At 41.6% G+C, this 17,317-nt stretch overlaps 1 protein-coding gene across 6 annotated transcripts in view; it reads left to right on the forward strand.

Moving 5' to 3' along the window:
* The window catches only part of NRP1 (neuropilin 1), a 168,852-nt gene extending 152,832 nt beyond the window's left edge, over positions 1 to 16,020 (forward strand). For 2 of the 6 annotated variants that reach the window (XM_011993301.1, XM_011993307.1), the window contains 5 exons: positions 905 to 1,042; positions 6,848 to 7,119; positions 7,611 to 7,707; positions 10,750 to 10,800; positions 13,145 to 16,019. In XM_011993301.1, the coding sequence (XP_011848691.1) occupies positions 905 to 1,042; positions 6,848 to 7,119; positions 7,611 to 7,707; positions 10,750 to 10,800; positions 13,145 to 13,434 (848 nt within the window). In that variant the 3' untranslated portion in view covers positions 13,435 to 16,019. Of the gene's footprint in view, positions 1 to 904; positions 1,043 to 6,844; positions 7,120 to 7,610; positions 7,708 to 10,749; positions 10,801 to 13,144 lie in introns of all 6 variants that reach the window. The other 4 variants (XM_011993302.1, XM_011993304.1, XM_011993303.1 and 1 more) reach the window with 4 other exon arrangements.
* The last annotated feature ends 1,297 nt before the right edge of the window (positions 16,021 to 17,317 follow it).

The following is a 17,317-nucleotide window of genomic DNA, read 5'->3' on the forward strand; positions in this document are numbered from 1 at the left end:
ATACTTAAAAGTTCAGCTCCTTTCAAAAAGAGGCTGCGTAAAAGTCAGGCTGTGGGTTTTAAAAACACCATAGTCCAACAGCACCTCGTAGGGCACACACAAGGCAAGTCACTCCCGTGAATTCATTCACGCTGTCTTTTCAGATTCCTAAGGAAACCTTTTGAACATTAAAAAAAAAAGAAGAAAAGTAAAGTAAAAAACGGGTAGCTACTGAAATGGGCTTTGGATTTAGATGACCTTGCATTGAGGTTTTAAGCCGGGTGAACAATTTATGTGTAAATTTAGAAATTAAAAAAGCAGAAATTTATACTTAAATTAATCGACTTTATAGAAAGCATGGAAGAAAAAAAATAATCTTAAAATGCTTAAGAGATTCTAACTCTGACATTAAAGACCTGAAGCATGAACTGGTGAGGTGGAAATAGAGAGAACCTCCCGGGTGAGCCATTTCGCCAAGTTACTTTCCACTTTTGAGGCTTCATGGGTCAATCTCTAATTAAGATTCTTTTCATTGGCGAGTATCAACTTATATGATTTATCCTCAAGAACAGAATGGCTTTCATATTAAATACTGTGGAAATGGGGAGAGTGTTGCAAATGTAATATACGTGCTTTAGAAAATAGCCTTCCTGGAAATTTTATGTAAACCCAATTTGACAGGCAGTCCATAATCCTTTTAAGGCTGGATTTTTAAAGAAATTACTAAATGTGATTTTGCAAACATTTTGACATCTCCATGCATCTTTTGGTTTCTTAGTGATCCTGGCTTTCCCAGAATTTTCAAACAGACATAAAGTTGTATAAATCGTGCTTTCCATGAATGAATGAAGGGCTTTTGTGACCCTAAATGATCAAATGTGTCTTTCTCTGCCTGTCTCTTGTTTTTACTTCCCACCCACTGAAGAGTTTCCTACATATGGTTTTAACTGTGAATTTGGCTGGGGCTCTCACAAGACCTTCTGCCACTGGGAACATGACAATCACGTGCAGCTCAAGTGGAGTGTGTTGACCAGCAAGACGGGACCCATTCAGGATCACACAGGTAGCACAGAGTTCACTTTGGCTGCATGGCTTTGTAGATTCTCTTTGATTCCAAGGCTGTGTTACTGGGAGGGCTTCTAATGTCTGTGAATTTAGGGGAGTGGGAAATACTACAGGCATTCACATGTGCCCTTATTTTCTGGAATTAACAATGTTTCTTTCCCTAGTACAAAGAAGCATAGGGCAAATCATACTAATGCCCCTTGAAGTTGGCCACTGATTGGCCTCCTTGAAAACAGCAAATTGGGCAAGGATGTATGCATTAGCATTCATCTTATACTTTTTTTTTTTTTTTTTGAAACGGAGTCTCACTGTTGTCTGGGCTGGAATGCAATGGCACCATCTCCGCCCACTGCAACCTCCGCCTCCCGGGTTCATGCAATTCTCCTGCCTCAGCCTCCCGAGTACCTGGGATTACAGGCACACACCACCACAGCCGGCTAATTTTTTGTATTTTTAGTAGAGACGGGGTTTCACCATGTTGGCCAGGCTGGTCTCGAACTCCTGACCTCATGATCCGCCAAAGTGCTGGAATTATAGGTGGGAACCGCTGCGACTGGCCTTATCTTATACTTTTTCTGAACTTCTTATTTTGGGTAATTTCAACCATATTCACAAATGGAAAAGAAATAGTAGAATGAATTCTCTATATGCATGACCCTGCTTCAACAATTATCAGATTATAGGAAACTTAATTTATGTCTGTCATCCCTGACTCTGAATTATTTTCAAACAAGTCCAGGCATATATTTATGTCATCTCATTTATTTTACAACTAAAGAAACAATTCACAATGCTTGCTGTCTCCACACCCTTGAAGGGGAGGTGGGGCAAGGTGGCGTGGGATTCTTATTCACTGGGGAAGGATTTAAAGTCTAGTGGATTTCCTTTGAGCAGGTAGAAACCTCACCATGCCCTAGCTCACAACCCTCCCACCACCTCCTACCTTACTTTCTTCCTAAGATTAATTGGTGGGGGAGGAATGGGTTGGGGGACAGAAAGCTGGTAGCTTCTCCAGTGAGCTCTCTTATCTGCCCCCATCCTGCTACCCACCTAGTTATTTCACTGCCCAACTTGAGGTACAGTATAAAGGACCAGCAGGCAGGACATGGTGGCTCATACCTGTAATCCCAGCACTTTGCGGGGCCAGAGCAGGAGAATCAGTTGAGTTAGAGAGTTAGAGACCAGCCTGGGCAACACAGCAAGACACTGACATGACAAAATAAAAACTTTTTAAAAATTAACCAAGCATAAGTGTGCACGCTTGTAGTCCCAACTACTCAGAGTCTGTTGTAGGACTTTGAGCCTAGGAGTTCGAGGCTGCAGTGACCTATGATCGCACCATTGCACCCCAGCCTGGGTGACAGAACTGGAACCTGTCTCTAAACAGAAAAAAATAAAAATTAAAAATAAAGAAGTAAATAACCAGCAATGTCTGGCCCAACACACACACACACACACACACACAAACACACACACGTATACACACTCACAGCAAACACCCAATCCACAAACTTCTGCACCCACTCGGAAATACTTACAGAGCACTGCTTGCTCAGGTAGTGGCTTCCCAAAAGATAATCCCGGGGGCATTTACTGATGCTAGGAAATCTCATTACATTCTCCCCATCTTGGGTCTTTGGGTGAGTGGGTCAGTGGACTGATGGCTGGGCCAAGGGTACTTCATGCCTTTCCCATTTTGTGGTTCACTTTTCTCCCAGTGAATATAACCATTAAATAGGTTGAATAGGCCTCCTTCTACCACGGTTACCTCCTTGCCTAATGAGAATGACAAGGAAATTGGATAAAATTGGACTCCTTCAAATCTGAGACACTTTCAATTGAATCTTAAGACAGGCAGTTTTAGAAAACTTAAAATACTTTGACTGTAAATGGCACTGTACATATAAATGGCATCAAATTAACTAAATGCAATTAGCCAAAATGAAGGCAGTAATGGTGGAAAAATTGATGCAAAGTGAAGCAAAATGGCTCAGTAGGATCTGACATTCAAAGGAGGTTAAAAGCTATGTTAGCCAGAGACAAAAGCTAAAAGGCTTGCAGAAGTAAAGTGCTAATTGAGAAAATGAAGACAGAGTTCCTGACCCAGAACTGTGATAAAACCCTTGAAAGGGAAAATATCAGTGCTTTATGTGTTAGAGTATCAGAGAAGGAGGGCTTGTCTTAGATTAACAGCTGAGAAGTGTGATTCCTTCAGAAGGGTTGGACTCTTTTGTTCTCTCAGCCACCCAGATTTACTTGGCAGCTCCAACTAGAAAGAACCCCTGCAGCTCTAGAAACATAATCATTTGTGCAGAGAGATGGGTGAGCCCAACATCTGAAAGGCAGGAACTACTTGTTAACAGGGAAAAGATCTAGATGAAAAGAGACCTCCACGAAGCTCCCGCGCGTAGACTGACATTAGAGAGTAGATGGTGCTTTTTTTACAATATTATTTGGTGAAACTTTGCAAACCAGAGATTGGGTTGTTTAAAAAGAAAATGAACACTAGCTAGGTAAAATATCCTGCTGCTTAATTTTGAACATATTGAAAGGCATCCCATTTGCTTGGTTTTCTGCATTTGACCTCTAAGAATGGAACTAGGTACCTCCTTTCAGAGGATTCCTGAAGTCTGGCATCTCTCCCTGGTTCACTGAACAAGTGGTATTTCAGAAGCTCTGTTACAGGGCAGACGCTATCTTGGGCACTGGAAATACACGTGTAAAGGAAGACGTCCCTACACCTGAGGAACTCACAGTCTGATCATGGTTGGGAAGTGACCACAGTGCAGTTCAGTGAGGACTTCCAATGGCAGAGACCAGTGACAACGGACCATGTAAAAGATGATGGAAGAGGGGTCAGGGAAAGCAGCCCTGTCCAGACACCAACTGAGCTAGGCTTATTTTACTGGCTTGTGTTTGGTATGCTTTGCACAGGTTTTTGTATGGGAAGTAGTTAGGTAGAAGTAGAGTATGCACGACTTTGGGAGCTACCTCCTTGCCTAATGAGATTGACAAGGAAATTGATGAAATTGGATTCCTTCCATTTTCACTGAGTAGAGCAGAAGTTTGTGGATTGCATGTTTATTGTGAGTGTGTGTGTGTGCGTGTGTGTGTGTATGTGTGTGTTTTGGGCAGGACACTGCTGGTTCTTTATACCATACCTTAAGTTGGTGATGTAGTGACCAGGAGGAAAACAGGATGGAGGCAGATAAAAGGTCCATTGGAGGGGCTGCCAGCTCCCTCTTTGTGAAGAAGTGTGGATAGGCTGCAGGCAGTGAGCAGCCCCTGAAGAATTCTAAGCAGAGGAGCAACACGAGCACATTTTATTTATTTATTTGTTTGTTTGTTTATTTATTTATTTATTTATTTAAGACAGGGTCTCTGTTGCCTACGCTGGAGTGCAGTGGTGTGATCTTGGCTCACTGCAACCTCCACCTCCCAGGTTCTAGCGATTCTCCTGTCTCAGCCTCCCAAGTAGCCGTACTCCCAGCTACTTAGGACTACAGCTATGTAGGAGCTACTACAGGTGCCCACCACCACGCGTGGTTAATTTTTGCATTTTTGGTAAAGACATGGTTTCGTCATGTTGGCCAGGCTGGTCTCGAACTCCTAGCCTCAGGTGATCCAGCCACCTCGGCCTCCCAAAGTACTGGGATTACAGGCGTCGGCCACCGCACCCGGCCACACAAGCATATTTAAAGACTACAGTGTGAGAGGGCAGAGACCATAAGAACTTCCTTAGGCAGAGGATTCTTGAAATCTGGCTTCTCTCCCAGTGCACTGAACAGGCATCATTTAAGAAGCCCTGTTACCTGGCAGATGCTGTGTTGGGCACTGGAAATACAGGTATGAAGGAGGGGGTCCCTGTGCTTGAGGAACTCTCTGTCTGGTTGTGGGTAGGAAGTGATCATGGTGCAGTTGAGTGAGGATGTCCAATGGGAGAGCATCCCTCTACCTACGTCCACTTCTCTCCTTCTTTCTAACACCCATTCTCTGGCCTCAATAAACTTCGAGCAGTGAGCTCAATAAGTGTGATTAAGACATGGCAGCAGCATTGCCGATTTCAGTCTTTTTTCCATAAGACTGGGGGGACGGAGGCACAATGGGTGGATTTTTTTCCCATCTTGGTGGATTCGTCACAGTGAAATGGCACCATCCCACACACAGGTGATCACATCTTGATAAATTAGTGGGCAAAACAAATCCTAAGCGTGAATGGATCAGCTTAGTCACAGAGGACACCCTGCAAGGTTGGAGAGTGAGAGGGACATTCATCCTGCAGTATCAAACCTACTAGAGTGGCTAGAGTTGCCACTTGTGAACACCCTTCTCTTATGATTCCACCCACTGGTTTGAAGAAGGGTGGGCTCTCACATAAGCAGCCAGGTAAGGAAAGGAAACTGCCCGTGAACACATCCACGTCCACCTGGACACTGTTGACACAGGCGAGCAGAGAGGAGTATGTGCCCACGGGTGCACAGTGAGAAAGCACCTTGCAAACACACAAGCCTCTTGGGCAACAAACACAACCTCCTGCTGCCCACTGAGGCCCGAGCAGCAGATTCACACTTAATCAGGTGAGGCGTTAGAGAAGATGATTTCTATTTGCAAAGCCAACAGTGAAACATGGGTTGTGTGTTTAGACCAGGTGGTGGCAGGAGGAAATGCTCCCAGTGGGGGTCATTAAAAGCGAAGCCAAGAGAAAGTCCTCGCAGTTCAGCAAGTGTCTATGTTGCCAAAATGGCACGTTCTAATGAACCTCAACAAGGCAACCTTCCTCTCCTTGGGCCAGAAGCCCACCTCAAATAGGAGCAGGGCTCACAGGAGAGATGCAAGCTCTCAGGTGTGTTTAAGGAATTCAAAAACCATGAAAACAAACTACGGGAAAACTAATCTGAACTTGAAAAAGTTTTTTTTAAAAGACTACTACATTATTAGGAAAAACTACAGGTTTATGATTATCAAGGAGTCATAGTGACAGAAGTTTCTTTAATCAGAATTCCTGCTGCTCAAATGATAAATAAAAATACATCTCAATGATTTCATTTAATGCATGTGTTCACATGGATGCTGCTGTGCGATCTTAAAGTTGCATGAAAACAGGGTTTCTTAGGCCCAGCGTGGTGAATAGTGCCTGTAATCCCAGCATTTTGGGAGGCCAGTGTGGGAGGATTGCTTGAGGCCAGGAGTTTGAGACTAGCCTGGGCAACACAGGCAACAAAGACTCTATCTCTACTTAAAGAAAAAATTAATCTTTTTAAGAACTAGCTGAGCATGGTGGCACGGGCCCATAGTCATAGCTACTCAGAATGTTGAGGCGGGATGATCACTTGAACCAAGGAGTTTGAGGCTGCAATGAGCTATGATCGCACCACTGCATCCCAACCTGGGCAACAGGAGTGTCTAAACATAACAAATAAATAAATAAATAAGGTTTCTTCTTAGAGAGCCAGGCGTTTTCAGTCCAGGCTATGCACAGACTTTGCTTTCAGTTTGCTTGTGATGGTGCAAATGCCAGCTTGAGCCATAGCCTGTGTCCATATGAAAATGTATTCCATTATAAGTAGTATCCTAATTAGTGCCACTCAGCCTTCCCCTAATCAAATGTCCATTTTGCAGGAGCTGAGAGCAGGGCCTCAGGTGCCCATGAGGTCCCCAAGTATGCACACTTCTCCCTTTCCACTACATATTTGAGTCTTGGCACTCAGCGCAGGAAGCTTTTGATTAGTGAGACTTGAAATAAGAGAGATAAAAGTGTGGTAATCCTGGCCACTCTCCCTAACACAGTTCTTTGTCACAGCAGGAGATGGCAACTTCATCTATTCCCAAGCTGATGAAAATCAGAAGGGCAAAGTGGCTCGCCTGGTGAGCCCTGTGGTTTATTCCCAGAACTCTGCCCACTGCATGACCTTCTGGTATCACATGTCTGGGTCCCACGTCGGCACACTCAGGGTCAAACTGCGCTACCAGAAGCCAGAGGAGTACGATCAGCTGGTCTGGATGGCCATTGGACACCAAGGTGACCACTGGAAGGAAGGGCGTGTCTTGCTCCACAAGTCTCTGAAACTTTATCAGGTATGACCTCTTCCCAAGGCTGGAGAGGGCAGTGGCTGCAGGAATACTGAGACGATATGTTGGAGGTTGTGCAAATGAGATGCGGGAATTATTCTGAAATTATTTCCAGTGTTTCCCAACCCTGAGATATTGCTGCAATGATAACCACCTTCATAGCAGATTTCAGTCTCCTATATTGTAGGAACAGAACCAATTTGCTGAGAAAGAACACAAAGGACTTCCATGTCATCTATTTCTGGGCTTTCACAATGTATCATTCCTTTTGTTTGCTGCTTTCTCCCATTTTAAAGTTTGTATTATAAAAAGAGAGTGTGAGGAGAAGGTGCATGCCATCACCAGGCAGCTAATGTGGATTGATGAGTGAAGTGTGTGCTTACACTGAATCTGATGAATTTAATTTATGTGTCATAGCGGGAGCTGAACAAGCATTTGTAAACTCTGCCACATGAGATGAGCATTTCAATATTGTGAAAATGATCTTATTTTGTTAGGTGATTTTCGAGGGCGAAATCGGAAAAGGAAACCTTGGTGGGATTGCTGTGGATGACATTAGTATCAATAACCACATTTCACAAGAAGATTGTGCAAGTAAGTATGAGCTGCTGTAGAAACCAATGGAGTACTTGCCCAGGGCAAGACTCTTGCCAAAGTGGTGGTCTTTGTTTTGCCCATTTCTACTTAGAATTTCCATGTGGCCTCTCGGCACATCATAGGAAATGCATATTCTTGTGCAACAGGGCATAAAATCAGCCCAATTTACCTGTGGCTGTCCCATTACCTACCCTAGGTCCTTCATAATGTCTGCTTGATACCTACAAAACTCCACAAATAATGCAGAATCCAAAGATTATAGCTAAGAAGATCCAGCTTACAAGCTGTATATGCCATACGGAAACATTTTGATGAGCAGCGGAAAGTCAGACATTGGATAATTCCAAATACCTGAGTGTATAAACAAAACAGCAAGCCTCTGAAAACTTTGATCAGGACGAGTTTAATTAAGAATACATTGTTAATGAACCATAGAAGCCATAATTCTTTGCTTTATTACAAATAAGTAGATGTTTCTGACTTTTAAAATAGCTGAAATGGCTTAAAAGACTTAAATGAAATTCAGAAACTTGGCCTAGTATTTCAGAGTTGGTCTTTATGGTTCTTGTACTAGGTGGATGTAAGACATAGAAAACCAATTCATATTCCCTAGTTCTTGATATATAATTACAAATAGCATTACTAATGGCAGTGTAGTAGCATGGTAATTAGTATTAAGCTCCATTTGCTACATTGAAACTTTTGTTATACATCATTATATAATACGATGTTAATTATAACAAAATGGGATAAGCCTAATGGGCAAATTTAAGACAAAGGAGGCCTGTTGGCTGTAATGGGGGTTTTGGTCATTTCAGCAACTTACAAAGCTTTTATTATATAATATACTGGATATATATAATCCCTAAAGTGGCAATAATTTGATAGGATCCATTGAAGAAATTGGGCAAAAAAAAAAAAAAGGAGCAATGAAGAAAGGCTTGCTTCTTCATACATTAAAGGGAATCTGCTTCGTGCCACCCTACTTAGCAAATCTTCACAAGAATGATAAGGCTTAATAGTTTAGCTGCAACTCCTTTACAAGTTACCCACATCCATATCTACACTGCTGTAAAAATGTGTATTTCATGTAGTAACACAATGTCTGTGATATCTTCACTTCTCCATTCCAAAGTGAGAATGATGATGGTGATGTTTTGGGATGTGAGAGCAAACTCCACAGACTAAAACAAAGAAACGAAATTCAATTCAGTTCAACAAGTTCTGACCACATACCATATGCAAAGCAGCATGCGGATGCTCCAGTGAAAGTACATGGCTGAGCCAGGCACAGTGGCTCACACCTGTCATCCCAACACTTTGGGAGGCCGAGGTGGGAGGATCATTTGGGGCCAGGAGTTTAGGACCAGCCTGGCCAACATGGCAAAACCCCATCTCTACTAAAAAATACAAAAATTAGCTGGGCGTGGTGGCATGCACCTGTAGTAATCCCAGCTACTTGGGAGGCTGAGGCAGGAGAACTGCTTGAACCCAGGAGGCAGAAGTGCAGTGAGCCAAGATCATGCCAGTGCACTCCAGCCTAGGTGACAGAGCAAGACCCCATTTCAAAAAAAGAAGGGGAGAGAAAAGGAAGGAAGGAAGGAAGGAAGGGGAGAAGAAGAAAAGGAAAGAAAGAAAAGAAAGAAAGAGAGAGAGAGAGAAAGCAAGGAAGAAAGCAAGAAAGAAAAGAAAGAAAGCAAGAAAGAAAAGAAAGAAAGCAAGAAAGAAAAAGAAAGAAAGAAAGAAAGAAAGAGAAAGAAAGAAAGAAAGAGAGAGAGAGAGAAGGAAGGAAGGAAGGAGGGAAGGAAAGAAGGAAGGAAGGAAAGACAGGACACAGCTGAGATATCTATGGTACTTTTTCTTTTCTTGTAATTTGTCCATTTAGCTGTAGTTGCTGCCAGGCATTGTAGTGGGAAAGTCACAACTAGAGCTCCATTAAACCACTTTATTTGTTTATGTTGCTACCAATAAAAATATGTGTAAGAAGATTGTACAATGATTCATCAAATATGCATCCTTGAACATCTGGGTGTGGATACTATGAGATTATCAACTATTTATTATTCTTTCATTCATTCATACATACAACAAATATCTATTAAAGCACCTATGATGTGCTAGACACTGTTGTAAATGCTGGAATATAGCAGTGGACAAAGCACTCAAAAATTCCTGCTGTGTACTTAGTACCACAGGGATACCAAAACTTTACTTCTTCGATAGCTATTTTATGTATTTATCTATTTTTGTAATACACAGGACACAGTCTCTTCCCTCAAAGAGTTGACATCCTATTCGAGAAGCAAAACTAACACACACCAAATTTAGGAAGCAGTTTTCTGCAAACTATAGGATGGTCGCCGTATGTACAAATCTACTTCAGTAGAACCTATGTTCACCGGATTTTTCTTCCACATTTCAGATGCCAAAACCATGTCTCTTCCCCCTTCTCTCCTTTTTTTTTAAAAAAATTTGTTGTTGTTGTTGTTTTTGCTTTTTTGAGACAGGGTCTCGCTTCCATCACACAGGGTGGAGTGCAGTGGCACCATCATGGCTCACTGTAAACTCTATCTCCTGGGCGCAAGCTCCCCTTCCGCCTCAGCCTCCTAAGTAGCTGGGAAGCTAATTTTTTATTTTTGTAGAGGTCTCACTATGTTGTCCAGGCTGGTCCTAAACTCCTAGCCTAAAGTTCTCCTGCCTTGGCCTCCCTAACTGCTGGGACTATAGGCATGAGCCAGCACACCCAGCCCACTCTTGTCTCCTAAAACAACAGACTCTGCTAGCAGCAGTGCTGCCTGGATTTCGATATGGCACCTTAAAGGCAGTGTTGTGACGTCACATCACCAATTTCCTGGTCATTTATTGATCTATTTGGTGGGTTCTGGTTGAACTAAAAAATCCAAAAGGAGCCCAGTAGAGACGCGCGTGTGTGTGTGTGTGTGTGTGTGTGTGTGTATGTACCTAAAGGTTTGTGTAGTTTGGTGCATTATATTTTGTTGGCAGTTCAAATATCTCTTTCAATTTTGTTTGACTTGTCAGAACCAGCAGACCTGGATAAAAAGAACCCAGAAATTAAAATTGATGAAACAGGTAAATTTGTCTTGCTGACCAATTTTTTAAAAAAAATTTTACTATGGCTTTCATTGTGTTTGTGAAGCAACTTTGTGGAACTCTAATACACCGGAATGCCAAAAAGTTCAAATGAAAAACATCTATGCCCATGGCCCTGGGTTGGTGCTGTGGATCAGATTGTGCCCATAGAGTACCCACTTCCGAGCTGCCCGTAAGACTTGGGAAGCCTCGGTGACGGTTCCTGCTTGTACATACTTGGTTGAGCCTGGGAAGTGTGCTCACCCTGGCCCTTCCTTGCCCAGTCTAGAGGTGGAACATAAAGGATAATCAGCTCAAACACACTGAGTTTATCACTACAAAGACAGAAAACTAGTGAAGACTATTTCCATACACGGTTATTTGAAACCAACCAAAATTATTGTCTCTAGTTGATATCCAGTTAGGATCTTTAAGAGACCAGAGCCCAATTTCTGAGATAATCCATTGTGTTTGATTCATCTTTTCCCATCTTCCTCTACTGGAACCTTGGTTTTGTGATGACGATGATGATGATAAGAAGGATTTATTGAAGAGCTAGTATGTTCTGAGCACTTTACATACCTGATCTTTTTCTTTTCTTTTCTTTTTTTCTTGAGACAGAGTCTGTCTCTGTCACCCAGGCTTGGAGTGCAGTGGTGTGATCTCAGCTCACTGCAGCCTCCACCTGCCAGGTTCAAGCAATTTTTCCTACCTCAACCTTCCAAGCAGACTACAGGCCCACACCACCATGCCCAACTTATTTTTGTGTCTTTTGTAAGATGGATTTTGACCATGTTGCCCAGGCTGGTCTCGAATTCCTTAGCTTAAGCGATTCCCTGACCTCAGCCTTCCAAAGTGCTGGGATTACAGGCATGAGCCACTGCACCCATCCTACATACCTTAGCTTATTTAATCCTCACAGCAGCTCTAGGGGTTGTATTTATCCCCATTCTACAGATAGTGAGACTGAAACTTAAGTAGCATAGCTAATTGGGTGGCAGCCTCACACTTTAGCCTGATGAACTATAAATGTGTGTTTTTGTTGAACGCTGCTTGGTGATCAAATGCAAGACCTTTGATCAGAGTTAGGCCTTGCCTGGTATAACTCTATTCCTAGAAGTTTCCACATCTCCCAGCCAGCATTGTGGGCTGTTGGACACTTGCTCCAACATCACTGACAGCTGCTGTGGGTAGTGCTACACCTTGATCATCAATGCACGTCAGCATCTGTTGCCGTTAGAGATGGGATCCTACTCTATGGCCAGTCGTGGACTTCACAGAGACAAATAAATATGGCACCATGCTGTTAGTAATATGAACACATTACCAAGTCCACACAGAGATATAAACTTTATTAGAGGTTGTTTCAAAACAATATTTCATCAAGGGAGAGAATATTAATATGTCCCAAGGCTTGTTTTCTCTTGGTTAGGGACTTGCGTCTCATATTTTTAGTTTTCTTTGATTGGAATCTTTGTTGATCAGAACACCATTAAGTAAACCCCAGGCACATTGTGCGTTAACATTTTCATCCCGTTTCTAGTACCAGGTAATTAGGCTGAAAGCTGCCATGTTAACAATTTCTCCCATTCCACTCTAAAGAAAACAAGTCCCCAGTGACTGAGCTGCACAGCAGTGCAACTGTCTCCGGTTAAACTACCGGGGCTGCAAAGATGCTGATTATTAGTAAATGTCTTCTATTCGGCATGACAGACACGGTTTTCTCGATTTGAGCCACACTCTGTTTACATGTCAGCAGCAAGCATTCTCTTGTTCTAAAAAAATCACTCCTTTACTGAAACTACTGTAGACTTTGGGCAAAATTTGTTTGACTTGAAGATTTCCCATATGGGAGAACAAACACATGCATAAACCATGCCAGATCCTGGAAGCAGCACCACGTAGAAGGGTGGCCATGAAGGTTTCTCTCGTGCCTGTTTTGGGATTAGGTACACGCACTAGGAATGGTAAAATCCCCTTGCTAGACTAATGTGTGACTAAGCATTTTGCAAAACTTAACGACCACATATCTAGCCAAGGACTGTAAACACAGATTACAATCTAGGACAGATGGGGCAGCATGAAATCTGAATTAGATGAGCATGGAACCTCCCAGTTTATCCAGAACAGGTTGTTTCCACGTGCTAAGCAGTCTGGCAGAAGCCCCAGCGCCCACTCCCCACTACCACCACCTCCCACACTTCCATTCCCAACAATGAATCAGACATGACAGGCAAAACTGGGGTGTACAATTTGCTCCTGTTTCGTTTCTTTCTATTTTTCTGTCTGCTTTCATCTGGTCCGTTGGCAGTGCTCACGGAGACAATATTGTTATTTTCCATAGGGAGCACACCAGGATATGAAGGTGAAGGAGAAGGTGACAAGAACATCTCCAGGAAGCCAGGCAATGTGTTGAAGACCTTAGACCCCATCCTCATCACCATCATAGCCATGAGCGCCCTGGGGGTCCTCCTGGGGGCTGTGTGTGGGGTCGTGCTGTACTGTGCCTGTTGGCATAATGGGATGTCAGAAAGAAACTTGTCTGCCCTGGAGAACTATAACTTTGAACTTGTGGATGGTGTGAAGTTGAAAAAAGACAAACTGAATACACAGAGTACTTATTCGGAGGCATGAAGGCGGACAGTGATGAAAAGACAGTCAGAGGACGGAAGTGGAAGGACGGGAGTGAGCTGGGGAGCTGTTGATCTTTCACTATACAGGCTGGGAAGTGTGTCGATGACCACTGAGCCAGGCTTTTCTCAGGAGCTTCAATGAGTATGGCCGACAGACATGGACAAGGAGCTGTGTTCACCATCGGACTCATGTACAGTCAGCTTTTTTCCTGTTGGTTTCATTTGAATAATCAGATGCTGGTGTTGAGACCAAGTATGGTTGACATAATCATTCATTTCGACCCCTCCTGCCCCCCCCGCCTCCTCTCCCTTTTATGGATTCTTTTTGGAAACTGTGTGAAATCCAAGATGCTGGCACCAAGCGTATTCCGTGTGGCCCTTTGGATGGACATGCTACCTGAAACCCAGTGCACAGAATATACTAGAATCACCGCATATCAGTGGACTCCTGAAGTTGTACTTGTGTATAATTGCCCGCATCGTGCATAGGCAAAGAAGGATTAGGCTGTTTTCTTTTGAAAGTACTGTAGCCTCAGTACCAGTATAGTGCATCAGCCCTGTTTACGAAGCAATACTGTCCGATTTTCTTGCTGTTTTTCCAGTGTTGTACTAAACCTCGTGCTTGTGAACTCCATACAGAAAACAGTGCCATCCCTGAACACGGCTGGCCACTGGGTGTACTGCTGACAACTGCAACAACAAAAACACAAATCCTTGGCACTGGCTAGTCTATGTCCTCTCAAGTGCCTTTTTGTTTGTACTGGTTCATTGTGTTACATTAACGACCCACTCTCTTTCTTGCTGGTGAAAGCCCTACTCTTTAATCAAACCCTGGTGGCCCACTGACTAAGAAGAAAGTTTATTTTCGTGTGAGACGTCAGCCCCTCCGGGCAGGCAAGGGCTCTGAAGATTTGGCAACGTGGCTTAATTGTTCTGCTTTTTCTGTAGTTCAATTTCATGTCTCTTGACCCTTTTGTATAAAGCTGCAATATTCTCTCTTGTTGTTCTTTCATATGGAATGTATTTTCAAATGTAAACTCTTTTCTCTTTCTCTCTCCTATCTCTCTGTCTTTTTATCTCTCTTAAAATTGGAGGATTTGCCGTTGTCCAGAAAAGAAACTTGCAGCTTTAACCTGCTGGGAATGGCAAACGATTTTACTAGACTTTATGTTTAAAAATAAATAAATAAGGGAAATTCCTAACTTTGCCCTCCAAAGTCTAACTTTGGTTTTCTTGTTAACTGGTTAAAGTGACAGTATCTTTTTTCCTTATCTATTCTGTTCAAAACGACCTCTGATAGAAATGTTGGCATTTAGTAGAAATAGTGGTAAGTTGAGGAAAGAAAGAATACAAATTGGCTTTCAAGTGAGACCCAAAGGAAGAACTGGATAAAATCTTCCAAATATCCAAAAGCATGAGATTTTTCTATCCAAATATGCAAAAATGACCCAAGAGAACCTTCTTGTTTTGCTTCTGAGTCAGACAAGGAAATTGGAAGGAATAACAGTTAATTTAAGAATTAAACTATAAATCCTGATGCCTGGGCGTCAAGTATTTTAAGATAAGAGGGGGGAAAACATAAAGTCAAAACAAATGGTTTACAAAATTCATAACAGCAGCCTTGAAAAAATAGACTTAAATGAATGCTTCTAGAAATTTCCAGCGGCTCGCAAAAAAATAAGCCTGCCTTAGGGCTGGCAGTACCTAAGCCTCTAACAGCACAGGGAAGCAAGTATCTTACCAGGCAGCCTATGAATTAACCCAAAGAAGCTTTGGTGGTTTTTGGTGCATTTTTATCATGCCATGTTGGACATGAGATTTTTTAGATCTTCCTCCCTTCCCGCATTGCTAGACATCTCACTCAAAGACATTTGTTGGGAGTCACATTTGCATCATAGATGAGACAGTCCATTCATCTTAGTTAAATTGGATTGAGAATGCCTTTTGTTTCCAGGAAAGTATTGATCACCATGAAAGAAGAATAGTTTTTTGTCCCCAGAGGCATTCATTTAGTTGATATAATCCTACCAGAAGGAAAGCACTAAGAAAGACTTGTTTTTTGCTTTTAAAGGCAACAGACTTAAAGTTGTCCTCAGCCAAGGAAAAATGATACTGCAACTTTAAAATTTAAAGTATCTTGCACTGATAAATATATTTAAAAATTATATGTTTATAAAGTTATTAATTTGTAAAGGCAGTGTTACAAAATGTTCAGTTTATATTGTTTTAGATTGTTTTGTAATTTTTAAAGGTGTAAAATAACATATTTTTTCTTTATGGAAATCTATAAAACTTTCTGTAGTAAAATGTTTTCATTTTACTGGTATATTATTGCTTCATGTTTTGTACCATCATAAGATTTTGTGCAGATTTTTTTTACAGAAATTATTATTTTCTATGACAATATGACACTTGTAAATTGTTGTTTCAAAATGAACAGCGAAGCCTTAACTTTAAATGACATTTGTATTCTCAGACACTGAGTAGCATAAAAACCACATAGAACTGAACTGTAACTTAAATTCCAAACTATGACTACTACATTCCAAAGAAACAGTTGAATTAAACATTTTCATAAAATATCCCACACCTGATGGCTTTTATTATATTAGCACTGTTCTAGTTAAAGAAGTTGGTGACATGCCACCATCCAATAACTTTCAAGATTTTTTAAAGTTCTCTTTTTTAAAATATTCTGATAAGGAGAGAAGATTAAGAAGACATTTTCCGAAAGTAGAATCTCAACTCAAATTGGACCCTGTCATGATAAGGAGTACAGAATTTGACGTTAGGAATGGAAATGTTTAAATCCTAAATTGTGTGTCAAATGTTCTATATTTCATTTGGTAAAGTTTCTTTTATCATATTCACTCATAACTTGGTAAGTTTTGTTCTTGTAGAAAATAGTAATGAGTCTGGCAGTATTTATTCATGCACCCATGCTACATTTAGGTAATGGGAAAAGTTGGGTAGGACATTACAACTGGCTGTTTGGTAATTCTTAGGAAAGTTTTTATTCCATCTGGAACCAGAATAATAGGAAAAATAATAACAACAACAAGGACAACAGAAGTGTCCAGTTAAAGGGGCCCTTTTTACAACAAAACTGGCCTAGCTTAATTTCTATTACTCACAGACCAGTAAGTCTTTCTCCACTACCATCCTCGGACTGTAGGAAAACTAATTCCTGGAAGCACAGGAACTCCCTGAGGAGTGGGCTGCTTTGGACAGCCAGGCTCCATCAATCAATATTTCCTCCACTTCCTGCTTTTCTCTGGATGCTTATGCCTTTTTGCATTTCCCAAGATTAACTGAGAATAGAAAATTTTCCCTAATGCATGGGTTTTTAGGTCTCTCTACTCACAGAAAAGAGTCAGAGAGAATCACTTTACTAAAGTTACATTCTACCTAAATTCATGGATGTTTCCAGAAAAATATGATGACTTCCAAGGAGTCTATTAGAATTAATCCACACATACTTTCTGAAAAATGCTAAGGGCCATGCACTAATATTAGCTCTATTTTATTGTTTGAGAAGAACTTCAACATGAATACTTTTCACTCTTATCCCTAGTTAGAGGCTAAGCTAGGCTTTTCGTACTAGGTTTAACAAGCTAAATCGCTGTATGATACTTCCCAGATTCAGGACTGAAACATTTAACTTAAAGCATAAAAATGATTTACTGTTCTGTCTCCTTTCTTCCCTCATAACTTATTAATTGCCACTTGGGCTGAATTGCACCGTATTTTTATGCAAATCAAATCAGCATTCCATAATGCTTCTGCTTCCCAATGGTAATTATAACTGTTTGTGTTGCATTAAAAAATAGCTTTGCCAAGAATTAGCTCTATTTCCCTAAACTATATCCACTAAGGGATCTTAA

The sequence above is a fragment of the Mandrillus leucophaeus genome, unplaced genomic scaffold, assembly GCF_000951045.1.
Source record: "Mandrillus leucophaeus isolate KB7577 unplaced genomic scaffold, Mleu.le_1.0 Scaffold429, whole genome shotgun sequence".
In the NCBI taxonomy this organism is placed as follows: Eukaryota; Metazoa; Chordata; class Mammalia; order Primates; family Cercopithecidae; genus Mandrillus; species Mandrillus leucophaeus.